General features: G+C 38.3%; 1 protein-coding gene across 1 annotated transcript in view; it reads left to right on the plus strand.

Annotated features, from left to right (window-relative positions):
- Positions 1-14,777, plus strand: part of PIEZO2 (piezo type mechanosensitive ion channel component 2) — a 284,392-nt gene that overhangs the window by 205,349 nt on the left and 64,266 nt on the right. Inside the window, exons 18-25 of the mRNA XM_079302124.1 lie at positions 6,445-6,689; positions 9,133-9,293; positions 10,203-10,379; positions 10,557-10,682; positions 12,100-12,300; positions 13,353-13,557; positions 13,687-13,788; positions 14,258-14,423. Of these exons, the coding sequence (XP_079158250.1) occupies positions 6,445-6,689; positions 9,133-9,293; positions 10,203-10,379; positions 10,557-10,682; positions 12,100-12,300; positions 13,353-13,557; positions 13,687-13,788; positions 14,258-14,423 (1,383 nt within the window). The remainder of the gene's footprint in view (positions 1-6,444; positions 6,690-9,132; positions 9,294-10,202; positions 10,380-10,556; positions 10,683-12,099; positions 12,301-13,352; positions 13,558-13,686; positions 13,789-14,257; positions 14,424-14,777) is intronic.

Here is a 14,777-nt window from a genome sequence, read left to right on the forward strand (position 1 = left end):
GTAACTGGAGTCCTGTTAAAATTGCTGAGAATGTTCATTTATTAAAATGCAGCTTCTCATAAGCAAAATTTGCAGAGTGAGTTGAAGAGTAATGGTCTGCTAGCTGCAAGAAGGCACAGAAACTGGACATTGGAACTGGCAGAGTGAGGCACTTCCCACTATTTAAAAAGATGTCAGAACTGAGTGTCTCAGTTTTACATCTACAGAGAAAGAAAATTCTCTGATTAGGACTTTCCACACCCATTTCCTTGTTGTAGCATGAATTATGATGGGATGGCAGAGATAAAGGCTGTGAGGTAGATAATTTCTTTGATATGAAGCTTTGCCATAATTACCTTTACTTTTTTTTTTTTTTTAAGAAATAATTATTTTGAAAATGTGTGGTATTGTAAGGCTTACTTAAAGTAAAGCAGTAAAGGCTGTTCTAACGTTTTGAGGACTATGAAAATTATCTGTAGTTCTGACTGAAGTTGCACAGGATCTAAATGTCTAAGAGTTGAATTTTTAACTTCCCAGACTTTTCACTGCATGGTGTATGTTAAAATTTCAGAGTGTGCATTGTTATGACAATGTGTCATAACACATTGGTAGACAGGCACGTGTGTTCATTCCTATTTAACAGTTTTCTTTTCTCTCTCTAATTCATCTCCCATTTTCATCTTCTGCTTTCATCTCCCACCTCATAGCCATGCCAAAGTCAATGGCCGTGTATATCTAATAATTAATAGGTGGGTACTTCAATTCTTCCTTTCCTTTAAAACCTATATATCTTTTTTTTTGTTGTTGGTTTTTTTGTTTTTTTTTTTTTGTTTTACTTCTTAGTTGCCTTAAAGCAAAGTATGTTCTTGCTGCGCAGTATTGTGAAGTAAGCAGGGAGATAACATTGTTCAGGTATTGCAGTTTCCTAAAGCTGATGAAGCAGTTAATACACCCTTTCTGCATATTTATACATTGTGAGTTTCTTCTCCCAGCTGAGAATTCTCCTAAACTTTGCCCACGCCTCAATGCAGGAATAATTGGTGCTATTTGTAATTGGCTGCAGACAATAGATTTGGTTGAGGAGGCTCGTTTCTCTACCCTTTGTTTGTGCATGGAAAGATGCATGCCTGCATGTGCCTATGTACACACAGACACACACACACATCCCTGTCTTTCTCCAAGATTGTAAGAATGGAAATTTGAGGGTCTGTTCAGATGAATATGTGGTATGTGTTACGACTTTGTACAGACTGAAATTTCGAGTTGGAAAAAGTATACTGGACTCACTGCATGCTAAGGCTTTTAATTCATGGGCTGGGCTGGGTGCTGCAGGATCCAAACTGGAACAACTGCCATCATGATCATCCCTGTATAAATGACATCTTGAAAACTGTTCTATAAATTAGATTCCTTTCAAAATACTTTACTGGAATAAAAGTGAGCTACTTTTTAATAATCTCTGAGAATAGAAGGACTTGTGAGTTGTTGTCACACTGAATATAAACAGAAAAATGAAGATGCATTGTTTAGATATTTGTGGCTACCTGTTCTCACAAGAAGTCAATTTATGAGTCATGTTCATGCTCCCACTTCAAATATCATCATAGTTTGGGTCACTGTTCTTAGAAGTTCACCAGAGCTGGAATTCTGGTCTAGAGAAAGCCTGTGTTTAAGGGAGTGGTGAGGGCAAGCACCTTGGCTAAGGCAGGCAGGCTGTTTGCCAAGGAGCATGGCCAGGAGGCAATGGTGGGCTCTCTTTCATGGGGAGTCAGGAACATGGACCAACAATTGAGGGTGAAGATCAGATCTGGAATTGGTAAGAGGGTCAGCCACAGCCTGGTGAGGCCCCAGTGAGTCCATGGAGATAATCCAGGTTTGCAGTGAAGACAGGGAGTTGGTCTGCATGTCAGGATTAGGGTCAGGGAGGCATGGTAGCATGGCACAGACACAGCGGTGGGAGCCTCAGCATGGAAGCAGCACCCAGTGAAAGGAGAGGGACCCTCTGCACCGAGGCTTCCTGGCCTGTCCACATACCCCAACAAGGCTTGGATTTGAGCAGCATATCCCACCAAAGGCCTGTAAAGGCACTCAAGGTCCTGCCAGTGGAGGTATGGCACTGTGTGCTCAGTTTGAATCTTGGAGATCAAATATTCGGGAGATGGGTCACTAGTGTTCTGCAGAGCAGAAGGCTTTCTGTTCTTAAGGCTTTACATGAAAGATGCTGGAGAACTTCATATAGCCAGAAAGTTTCAAGCAATTCATAAATGGAAAAAGATAAAAGATGCTTAATAATGTATTCAATTAATTAATCTTCTGCTCTAGTAAGTTACAAGGAATCCAGCAAGGACTGCCTGATTTTAGTGCCACTGAAATTGCTTTGTTGCTAAAATCTAGATCTATTGGTTCATTTCTCATTATTGATATTCTAATGAACCTGAAAATAAGAAATGCTCTCAACTAAAAGCAGTAGTGGCTATACCTTCAAGGCTTTTTGCCTGCATTATTCTTTAGTTGTTTCTCTTCCTTAGTATCAGACATGATGCCTTTATGTTATTTGAAGTAGTTTTCCACTAGTATGTGTCTTCCAACAATGAAGTCATATCTTGCTAGCTGTGAAGATATATGTGTATCTTGTCTTAAAAATTCTAAACTAGTGAAGTTTTTATATCATAATACCTTAGTGTTGTTAGTTACAACAACACTCATAGTGGATCTCATAGTGGAAAAAAAAATTGGAAAAACAACCCTAGCAATACATAAAGAAATTTTGGAAGAAAGATTCCAAGTAGACCAACTTTCCAAGCAGTGGGCAGGGCTTTTTATCAATCCTTGGATCTCTTAAACACATGATCCAATGCTAAAGCCTACTGATGCCAATAAAACTAAGCTTTACTGAAAACTAAACTCATACTGAGACTTTATCAGGTATATTACATCCTTATAACCCCATTTGCCTCCTGGATCTCCAGAACACGAATAGGAATTATTTGAATAAGAGAAAGATGAGTCCACTAATACCAAATCCTATAGAGTTACGTGTTTCTGTCCAATTTACATGGAGGTAAGTCATTAAGTCCTTGACTTACACCAGTGTGAATGTAGATTTTTTTCATTATAAAAGTCACTTGGGAAGATACCTCATGAAAGTCAAGGCAATTGCATATGCTCAAAACCTGTCTGATTATATGGTTACTTTCATTTCATGATGCATTGCTTTTTAAATGAGTTCTGATGGTTTATAGTAACCAGGAATCTCTATAATACTTGAACTGAACTGAAAATTCATTCTCTCTTCTTTATACATGACCCTCCTATTGGTACTTTATTAGAGTTTTAGGTAAATATAAATTAGTTATGTCATTTTAGGGAACATTGATGTTTAGTCACCTTATTATAAAGATTTGAATATCCTTTTAGTGTATATGCTAGCTGGTCTGTGACTTAGATATGAAAATTATCCAAGAGTCCCGAAGGAAATGATTGGTAACAGCCAATATGGCTTTACTACGGGCACATTATGCCTGACAAATTTGGTGATCTTCTATGATAAGGGTTCAGCATTGATTAAAAGGGGCAGGGTAACTGACATTGTCTGCCTGGACTTACGCAAAGTGTTTTATGCTATCCCATATGATACCCTTGTCTCCAAATTGGAGAGGCTTGGTTTTCATGGATGAGCCACTTGGTGGATAAAGAACTAGCTGGAAGGCCACACACAGAGTTGGTCAATGACTCATTGTCCATGAGACCAGTGGTGAGTAGTGTCTCTTGAGACCAGTACTGGGGCTGAGACCATTCAACATTTTTGTTGGTGACATGGACAGTGGGATTGAGGGCACCCTCAGCAACTGTGCTGAGGACACCGGGCTGTGTGGTGCTGCCAACACACTGAAGGGAAGGGATGGCATCCAGAGGGGCCTTGACACACTCAGGAGGCAGACCCATGCAAACCTCATGAGGTTCATCAAAGCAAAGTGACCCTACACCTGGGTCTTGGCAATCCCAGACACACCTACGGGCTGGGCAGAGAAGTGATGGAGAGTCACCCTGAGGAGAAGGGCTTGGGTGTGATGGTTGATGAACAACTCACCATGAGCTGGTAGCATGCACTCACACCCAGAAAGCCAGTGGATTCCTGGGCTGCATCCAAAGGAGCGTGCTGAGCAGGTCAAAGGAGGCGATTGTGCCCCTCTGCTCTGGTGAGACCTCACCTGGAGTGCTGCACCCAGCTCTGGGGCTCCAACATATGAAGGCCTGGAACTGCTGGAGCAAATCCAGAGTAGAGGCACAAAGTTGATAAGAGGAGTGAAGCACCTCCCTCACGAAGACAGGCTGGGAAAGTTGGGGCTGAACTGCCTGGAGGAGATTGCTTTGGAGACCTCATCTTTCCAGTTCATGAAGGAGGCCTACAGGGAATCTGGAGAGGAACTTTTCATTGGGAACTGTAGTGACAGGACAAGGAGTAATGGGTACAAATTGAAAGAGGGGAAATTTAAGTCAGATATTGGGAAGAAATTCTTTACTGTTGAGAGGTGAGATACTAGAATGGGTTGTCCTGGAACATTGTGGATGCCCCGGTCCTGGCAGTGTTCAAGGCCAGGTTGGATGGGACTCTGAGCAACCTGGTCTGCTGGGAGGTATCACTTTCCATGGCAGTGGGGGTGGATATTTTAAGGTCCCTTCCAACCTAAACTATTTTATGATTCTGTTTTAAGTAGCCAAAGCTTCTGAAGAAATTATTGAGTATAAGATTTTTTCAGGTTTTTAGACACCCAGGTTCATTGCCCAAGCCATGATGAGAAATTTTAGTCATGAATGTGGCTAAAATGTGAATAAACTTTATTACTTGGTATTTTTTGGTGTTTGAATGTCTTGTTAAACTTCTAATGTTAAACCACCTTTTCTGTATTTTGACAATTGGCATAGTATTTCTAATTCAAGATTGTTTAGTCAGATTTCTGTAGTTTTTCCTTCAAGACAACAAAGTTTCAATCTTGAAGAACCTGCAACTCGGAAATTATTGAATAATAATTCTGCTTGTTTGAATTTCTCATTAACTGCCTAGCCTATTCTCTTAATTTGTAATTATCAGGAACAAAATATAGATTTTTAGTTTCTCGAACTGTAAAAATCCTAAAACTGGCAGAACTTCCTGTCTAAATGGTTATAGGCCAGAATTTCACATCAAGAAAAATAAATCCCTGAGATGGTACTATAGCATATTAGAACAGCCCTTCAGGTGCTTGAAAGTGTGCTGAGTGTAGTAATTTCAATAGCATAGCCAAACATATAATGACTTCATCATACACTTGCCAAAGGTAGACTTCATTGCAAGAAGTCATATTCAGAGGGAAATTGAGTTTTCTGCAACTATGGGAGGCGAGTCCCAACAGCACAGCTCTGGGAGAAAAAAAGAAAACCACAAGAAAATATTTTTTTTTTTTCTAGTAAAGAAAATATATATACTGAATAATCTCAGAAAAAAAAAGGCACCATGGAACTAGAGAAATATTGTTTCTCTGTTAAATCAGTCATATCACAGTCTAGGTAGTGTGAAACTTACTGATAGATTTAGATGAAGACAATTACAAATTAAAGAAAAATTATCTGTGAGATGTGACAAAGAGAGAGAGAATGAATGGCACTGTCAAAGACACCTTCAGAAGGTGTAGTCATGGAATTCTTGCTTTTGTTTGTTCCCAAACCTATAGCTGGTTGCAAATTCCTTGGCTCTTCAGATGCATCTTTTAATTGGAGGAAGGTGTAAATGCACTTACAGTGATAGGTCAGATACTTGTGATGATTCAGCTGCATTCTCAGAGCATGGTACAGCATTGACCACATTTAGCAGTGGTGTAAATAGGTTGCCCCCTTTCCATCTGTGCTGCAAATCCATGTTTCTTTATAGAAGCACCCTGTGAATGTCATGATGGCATGCTCTTGGCATCAGAAGGCTTCTGCAGGTGGAGTAGGAGAATGCTTTTTGACTTGTGATGTAGCATGACGTATTTGTCAATGACCTTCTTCTGTAACCCCTCTGTTCTCATCTCCCTTTTTCTTTCTGTTCCAATTACTTTGAGCAGCCTCAAGAAAAAAATACCAAACCACCAAAATGAGTAAGTCCCCTGTGAAGTCATGAAATGTTTCCTATTAAATAATGTCATTTCATGCTTCTACATCTTAAACTCTGACCATTTTCTCCAGTGGGGAAAATGTCAAGTTTAAGTGTCAATACCACTCATTACTAACTAACCATTAGTATCTGAGTGAAAAGTAGTTACTAATACATTCCAAAGACTTGATTTTCAGTGTGTATTTGGAGAGAGTACCAGAAACATTAACTTTTCTACTCCTAAGGCATTTTCCATGAACAGTTTATTTTTTTCTAATTATACAATTTGAAAAAGAAAAATACTTCAATGTCATTACTCCTCAGTTTGCTGATATGCTACTGTTTACCAACAGACTGGTGCACCAAGATGGAAGTCTGCCTGACATAACTATGATGAATTTAACAGCCAGCAGAGAAAAGGAAGAGGATAAAATGCTGGAAGAGGCTGGTGAGAAAAGAATGGAAGAGCCAGAGGGGGAGGGAGGGAAAGGGAGGGTCAAAAAAGGAAAAGAAGAGGAGAAGGAAGATGAGGATAAGGAAGAAGATGATGATGATGATGACGATGAAGACAATGAATCAGAGGAAGAAGAAACTACAGGTAAGCTCTTCAGAATGCAGATTTTTCCTTCCTCAGTCCTAATTAATAGTGCCAACAGGTGGTTTGTTATTGGTCATCCCTGTTAACTTCAATCACCAGTTTTCCTTCTAGCTTCACATACAGCCTGTGTCAAAGAGCCTGAACTGAGCAGATGTCTACTTGTCAATTATTCAACAGGCTACAGGGTCTTCTTGGGAAAAATTGTACTGTAGGATACTGAGAGGAAGATACCAACAGAAACCTAGTGCCCATTTTTTTCTAGGTCATATTGAGCAGATTATTTGAAAGCTACCCCAAATACTAAGTACTTCTTTAGAGTGAAATCTCCTTAAAACAAAGAAAATAATGCACATACATATTTAATATCTGATACTGCATGCTTTCAAGGCACCCCTCCCCAGAAGTCCCAGTGGCTTTGCTTCATTATTTATGAACACATTAGTGGCATATTTTTCACTTCTGAATATGGAATTTGTAATTGATGCCAGATGATCATAAAAAAGCTTAAGGGCAGACATGGGTATGGCTTATACTGTCATCCTTGATATTTCTAATATGAACTTTTAAAATGAATTATTATCATAACTCAGTTTGTAATACGAGCCAAAAGTGAAACTAGGAAAGAGCATTTAACACCCAAAGAAGGTGTATTCTTTGGAAAGGGCCTTACTACAAATTTAGTTACTCGTGCCAATATTCACAGGACTTAAATAGGGAGAAGATCTTTGTCAAGGCAAAATATCAGCACATCAGGCTTAGCAGCCCTAGGGAATCAGGGAATCATTTAGGTTGGAAAGGACTATTTTATTTTATTTTATTTTATTTTATTTTATTTTATTTTATTTTATTTTATTTTATTTTATTTTTATTTTATTTTATTTTATTTTACTTCCCGTTACTTTATTTTATTTTAGTGTGTGTATTGCTTGACCATGCTAGACAGAGCACCTTATCTGCCTTCTGCACTTAACTGGCACTGTCTGGATACATCTTGCATGATGGAACACTGCAAATGAAAACAAATGCAATGAAAGAAGGAGTGAGAACATCTAATTCTGTAAAGACTTCTCTTAAATACTCTCATTGTGCTTATAAAAACACATGTAGGATTAGAGTTCTGTAGCTTAATTAATTTCTCAAGTTTAATTATGTGCTTACAGAAGTCACATCGCTCAGCATTTTTATTAGGATTTTCTAAGTTCTGTTTGGAGAAAAAAGGAAAAGAGAAAAAAATGGAATTTATTTGACAAGTGTTCCAGAAGTCTGCTTTTTCACACAAATGTGCATGTGTTCTTCACACAAATATGCATGGAGTAACCATCTTGGTGTACTTTGCATATAAAATAAAGTGATCATTTGAAATAATTTTATAAAGAAGGTGATAACTCCTTTTCATTTTTACAAGCTTTGACAGTGATGTGCTTTGGTATTCCTTGCAAATGTTTCCATCTCTGATAGAAAAATGTTCTCACAGCATGCAAAATCCCTCCTAATCTCCAAAATGCTTCTGAAACCATGAATACAGTGTGCAGACTCTACACTAATATGTACCAGCCAGATGAAACAGTTTTACAGCCATCCCACAAACCAAGTTGTCACTTACAGAGCACTGTTCAGCAGATGTATTGTCATGTACACTCATGTGTAACACAGCACAAGCTTGCTCACTAGTACTACTGGGAGGATGACCTTTTTAGCCAAACACCCCTGTGAAGGGATGTTTTCACCCAGTTTCATCTTCTCCACTTGATAAAGCTTTTTCAAGTGAGGCAAATATTTGACTGGGCTGCAGTTTGCCTTTCTCGATTCAGATTTCCTGTGAAGGCACAGGTCACAGTCTAAGAGGCTGTGCTGTTTTCAAGGCAATTTAGATAACTCTGACCTCTGAAGATGTCTGCAGTACAATTGTCCAAACCCTTGTTACAGGAATCCAAACCCTAGTGTACATGGATTTCTTCCAATCTGGCTGAAATGCTTTCAGAGTAGCAGTAGTAGTAGTAGTCTGTGCTTTCTGAAAACAGGCTGGTCCATAGCTTCCAAGCATCAAAAACATTTTTATTTTTCTGAGCTGGAAAAGGACCAGGGCTGGAATCAGTTCCTGAGTGAGATCTCTAAGTTTGGGTCCAAAAATACTGGAGGACAAGAGTCCAAAAAGAGTTCTGATGAGAGGAATAAAAGCAAAATTGGCAAGGGAGGCCACCACTGCTGCTTTTGAAATGCAGAATCCTTCCAGGGAATGTGGGTCAGAGGGGAAAGCACCCCAGCTAAGTGGGCTTCAACCCCATATTTAGTTAGTTAGCCACTGAGCTGCACCTTTGTCCTTCATCTTGTGTTACTCTAAGGCTTAGAAGCAGAAAGCTTGGTGCTGTCTGGTGGAGAATTCTATTTCACAGAGACTTTCTGTTTTTGTCCTTACAATGATTCTGCTTGAACATCCCTGCAGACTTAAGGAACAAGTGGCATCTGGTGATTGACCGTCTTACAGTGCTGTTTTTGAAATTCCTGGAGTATTTTCACAAGATGCAAGTCTTTGTGTGGTGGCTGTTGGAGCTGCACATCATCAAAATAGTTTCCTCTTACATCATCTGGGTCACAGTGAAAGAGGCAAGTAAACACCCCTTGTCAAGCTCTAACACATTGTGGAGGCCTGTCAGCATCTGCCATGTGGTTACACACCCAGGTGCAGGGAGAGGGCTTCCTCCTGTCAGACCTCACTGAAATTATGGGATCCAGGTTTGTTCACCTGCTTGGAACCTGCCTTGACATCTTCCATATTCTCGCTGTTTTAAGAATCTCAGCTCCCACCTTTTCTCCAGATACTAAAATTTTAATAGTCCAATTCTTTGGATTTAAGATAAATAACCTCACTCCTGCTCAAACTGTCTATGGGTGCCATCCAAGGATGGAAGGTGTAGAAAAGGACTGGGAAGGTGCATGAAGGAAAATTACTTAAGCTTGGTCTGGTGCTTATGTGGAACAATGCCTGAAGAAAAAGGGAGCAACACTTTTAGCTGTGCTTTTGGTGCAATGTGAGTTTTCTGTGGCAGCCATTTCTTGAACTGGGTAGTAAGACAAGATTTACTAAAAACCAAAAAAGTATCCTCTTTCTCACTTTTTTTTTTTTTGTGGGAGAAGTCAAGAGTATGAAGGTCAGTTGCACAGCTGTGCCATCTCTTCTTTGTTTCATGTGTACTAAAGCAGCAGAAGCTGCATGTGGTCCTTTTTTATTTCCCATCTGTTGATAAGGAAGATATGGAATTTTGTGGATCTAATAGTATTAATATTATGTAGGTGGTACATTTCTAAGTCAACTGTAAAGTTTTTCCTTCTTCACTTACTACTTTGTGTCTGTGTTATTGTGGGTATTGTTGTAAATTTAATTTTTTTCAGTATTTTCCTGCATGTCCCTTTCTTTTGAGTGATTCCTTTTTTTTTACCTGCTGTGGAAAAGGTCAAACTTTCTCAGTTCTTTTGTTGCTCCATGTAATTTCTGTACTGTTTTTGTGTTTTCAGGTGTCTCTGTTTAACTTTGTGTTTTTAATTGCCTGGGCTCTTGCTTTGCCATATGCTCAGTTTCGCCCACTGGCATCAAGTATCTGCACTGTTTGGACATGTGTGATTATTGTCTGCAAAATGTTATACCAGCTCACATCTATTGATCCCAAGACTTTTTCCAGTAACTGTACATTGGTGAGTACAAATGCATATTAAAAAAGTTTGGACTGCTGTCTTCTTCAGTGAAGGAGAGCAAAAGGAAGCATATCAAGTACAAAAACAGCAGTTCACCTGATATATTCTTGTTGATTATCAAACCTTTCCCAAGCAGCCTTAAAGTCATGTTTTATAACTGTTGCCTTTTCTTTTTAGCCAGGAGAGAATGAAACTAAGGTCGATTTAGAAGAATTGAAAACTTCAGTGCTCTACAGTGGGCCAGTTGATCCTGCAGAATGGGTTGGATTGAGAAAGTCTTATCCCCTTCTTGTGTACTTAAGGGTAACTTCTTTGTTATCTGTATTCAGATATTTTCTTATTTGTGATGAAAGTAGCTTTGTCTTTGAAATCAATGATCTGTCACACACACCAAAAAAAAAAAAAAAAAGTGATGCAAACCATTCATAATAGGCAAGTACAGAGAGAAAGAGGCAACAGAAAACCACATCTGTTGCACAGAGCATTTCCAGAAGAAATTCAGTACCAATTAAGTTATTCTTTCATGTAGAATTATCACTTTTGGATTCTACCATCTGTCAAAAACTCTTAAGAAATGTGATATTTAAGAACTCTTAGTAATTAAGAGGTACATGGCTTTCAGGTACCAAAGGACTGATGGGTCTAATTAGAGTTATTGCCCTGAATGACAGTGTGTGCTAGAAGTTAATTTTTCTAAGTGCTTATTCCTTAGCCACAGTTTAGAAAATATAATGAGTTAAGAGAATCATTCATTCAAACACTAGTAAATGGACGTCTATTGTTTTTCTTCTTGGTTTTGGTTGATGCCTGTGAGCAATGTTTTATTATTCCTGTTTTGATTAAAAAACTTTACTTACAGTGAAAATGTGCCAAGTCCTGGGGTAAACCATATCTCTTATTAATTTAAAGAATATTCAACATTCTATATACACAATTTAAGGTTGTCAGAAAATATACAAATCCCAGTGGCACCTGTTTCAGGAGACTCTTGTCCAAAATATTTCTCACAGAACAGAGATCTAGAGTTTGCCACTTCTGCTTCAGTTATGACTTCCTTGAGGCACTTTCTCTGAGCTGGTCTTTTTAAACAGCCTTTGGAATTAGTAACTCTCTTCTATTGAGCATAGGGCAGATCTCCCTCCTGAAATAAATTAAAAATCCATTTGTAGCCACCCTTGACTGCATACTTTTCAATCTGGCTTTGGGACAGAAGGACCTGAGAGAAGCCTGACAGTTCATGTGAGAGAGTGCCCAGGTTAAATTTGCTCTACCCAACATCCTTGTTTAGGAAAGTTAGTACTTGACAGCTAAACCTCTTCAGATTACTTTTGCGTACGTTTGTACCTTCCCTCTCCTTCAAAACAAGACATGATACCTTAAGAGAAGCTATGAAATATGACAGGGCACATGGATGGGTCAATGCCTTTTTCCTTCCCTTCATTTCCACAACTAGTTTTTATTATAGTATTTTTAATAAATGTCTTTATATATATGTCCTCTGGATGTCTGTATGATTTATCAAATCCAAGAATTGATGTGCACCTTAATTTGTTTCAATCATAGTAGTTGGGAATGGGTGCATTCCAGTGCATTCTGGAGAGCAGAAGTCCTCAGTGATAACATCAATTTTAGTAATAATGGGTTTATGCTTATCAGAAAACTATATAGCTTCTTGTGGTTTTAATTTTATTTAATATTCTCCTGATTATGTCTCCCATAGAATAACTTACTGATGCTGGCTATTCTGGCTTTTGAAGTTACAATCTACCGTCACCAAGAATACTACAGATGTCGAAACAACCTCACCACACCTGTGACTAAAACCATTTTCCATGATATTACAAGAGCACATCTGGATGATGGACTTGTAAATTGTGTCAAGTATTTCATAAACTACTTCTTCTACAAGTTTGGTTTGGAGGTAAATATGTATTATTTTTCTTTAGATTTTCATACCAAACCTTTTGAATGTGTTATTTTTGAATAGTAGCTTGGGCTGTGTTTGACATCTTGAGGCTTATTAGTCATCATTCATATTAGTCATCTCTGTTCCTTTACCTTGTCTGTTTGTTCATGTGCACATGAAATGTACTTTCAAAAGATCTTTCCATAAATAGTGATTTTTCACAATTTTCTATGCCAATCTGAAGAAGTCAACTCCCAGAGTAATGCATCCTAAATTTGATCATAATGATGCTCTTGACCTATCTGTTAAATACTGCCACCACTTTTATCAAGGGAGTAAACTGTTCACAGCCATCTCAGGATTAAGAATGAATGAAAATTTTAAAAGCCTATCAAGTTATTTCCTTTGGGAAATAATTTCAAGCTCATTTTAATCTGGGGAGAGAGAAAACCAAAATAGCCTAGTGCACTGAATAAATGAAGTTTCCACAGAGTTTCAAAACATGTTTCATGGAACTGAGTGAAGGGACTGCTTTCAGTGAGACCAGAAAACAGAAATGCTGGAATGCAGAGCCTTTAGAATAATGGAAAACTAAAGATGTCTTGCAGCAACTGAATGGATTTGTCTATCACCAATAGAAGCTGTATTATCTAAATGAATTGTCTGTTTCCTACAGGAGGATGCATTTTAGTTGTTACCAATCTTAATAGCTCCTCCTCTTTTCCGTATCTGTACGTCCTATCAAAATATGTGGCTGTAATAGATCCTTTGCTTGGCAGCAATTAAACATTTCACATACCAGCTATTGTGACAAGGTTCTTTTCTTCTTGTATCTTTAGATGTCACATAATGGAAGCTTGCTCTAGATAGAAGAGTATAAAAAACATTTGAGTGTTTGGGTAGAGTGGTGGAAGTTGCTGTTGGAGCATGTTGGTCTGTACAGGGTTCCTTCCATCTGATGCAGCCACGTCCAAGCATTCTGTCAGGATCCACAATAATTTATTACTGCTGTATTAACTAGCCATGAGGTTGTAAAAGTTGTTTGTGTCTCTTTACTTCATTTTCAGACCTGTTTTCTCCTATCAGTGAATGTAATTGGTCAAAGGATGGATTTTTATGCAATGATTCATGCCTTCTGGCTGATTGCTGTATTGTATCGACGTAGGAGAAAAGCTATTGCAGAGATCTGGCCAAAATATTGCTGTTTCCTAGCATGCATCATTACATTCCAGTACTTCCTTTGCATTGGCATCCCACCTGCTCCTTGTAAAGGTAAGGATGCCCTTTATATAAAATTGCTGCTACTTGCTTTTATTGGAAAATTTGTAAGTACTCTGAAGAAAAAGATTAAGTAATTGTTATGAAGTATTGATTGAATTTTTGCATGGTTCTGCCACACAGACTATCCATGGAGAAGTGGCAATGCCAACTTCAACTCCAACATCATAAAGTGGTTATACTTTCCAGACTTCATTGTGAGACCAAACCCTGTCTTCCTTGTGTGTAAGTATTTTAGCACATAGTTATGAGGTTCTTATATGTTCTTTGCTTAAATCATCTGTACAGTGGAATTTGAACCCAGACTTTTATTTACACTTCAGTAGCAAGATGACAAAATTTTTGGGCAATTAAATACTAAGCATGGCTTTGAATGCAGTAAAAAACTCCACAGAACTATGAATTTTTTGCATCTGCTTTTCCTGTATCTCTTTTTAAATAATTAGATATCAAAATGTATGAATATTTCTTCTTTTCTCATTTATTTCTCCATAAAAGTCTTAGACAATGACAGGTAACAAACCTAAAAACATTAATAAATTCCAGTTCAGAGTTAAATGTATTGAAAACCACTCAGTCTTGGAGGTTCAAAGTGAGGGAAAAGAGTCTGGTAACTACATTATAATATATCACGACTCTCCTTACACCTATGTTGATGACTGAAATTTTCCTTGCAATCACTACTTTCTCCTAGATGACTTCATGCTGCTTCTGTGTGCATCCTTGCAAAGGCAGACATTTGAGGATGAGAATAAAGCTGCAGTACGAATCATGGCTGGAGACAATGTGGAAATTTGCATGAACCTAGATGCAGCATCCTTTAGCCAGCATAATCCTGTTCCTGACTTCATCCACTGCCGGTAAAAACTGAATCTTGAACACTTGGAAAATGCACTGCTTCCTTTTCATAAAGTTCACTAGGGTAAAAGTCATTCTCACAGCTTCCAATTTTACTTGGAATTTGTGTTTATGTATGTTCCCATCTCACATACTGCTGTCTGATAATTTCTGGGTAATCAGCATCTGGTTTAGAACACAGTGAATGCAAATACTTCTTCCTAAAACTGATGATTGTTTTAAGTGCTCTCCAGAGAAGTTCAGTGATAAATTTGCCTGAAAGCATTCACAGAATCATAGAGTTGTTTAGGTTGGAAAAGACCTTTAAGATCATCATGTCCCACTACTGTCTTAGACAATCACCACATTGCAAAATA

Source organism: Erithacus rubecula, assembly GCF_903797595.1.
Source record: "Erithacus rubecula genome assembly, chromosome: 3".
In the NCBI taxonomy this organism is placed as follows: Eukaryota; Metazoa; Chordata; class Aves; order Passeriformes; family Muscicapidae; genus Erithacus; species Erithacus rubecula.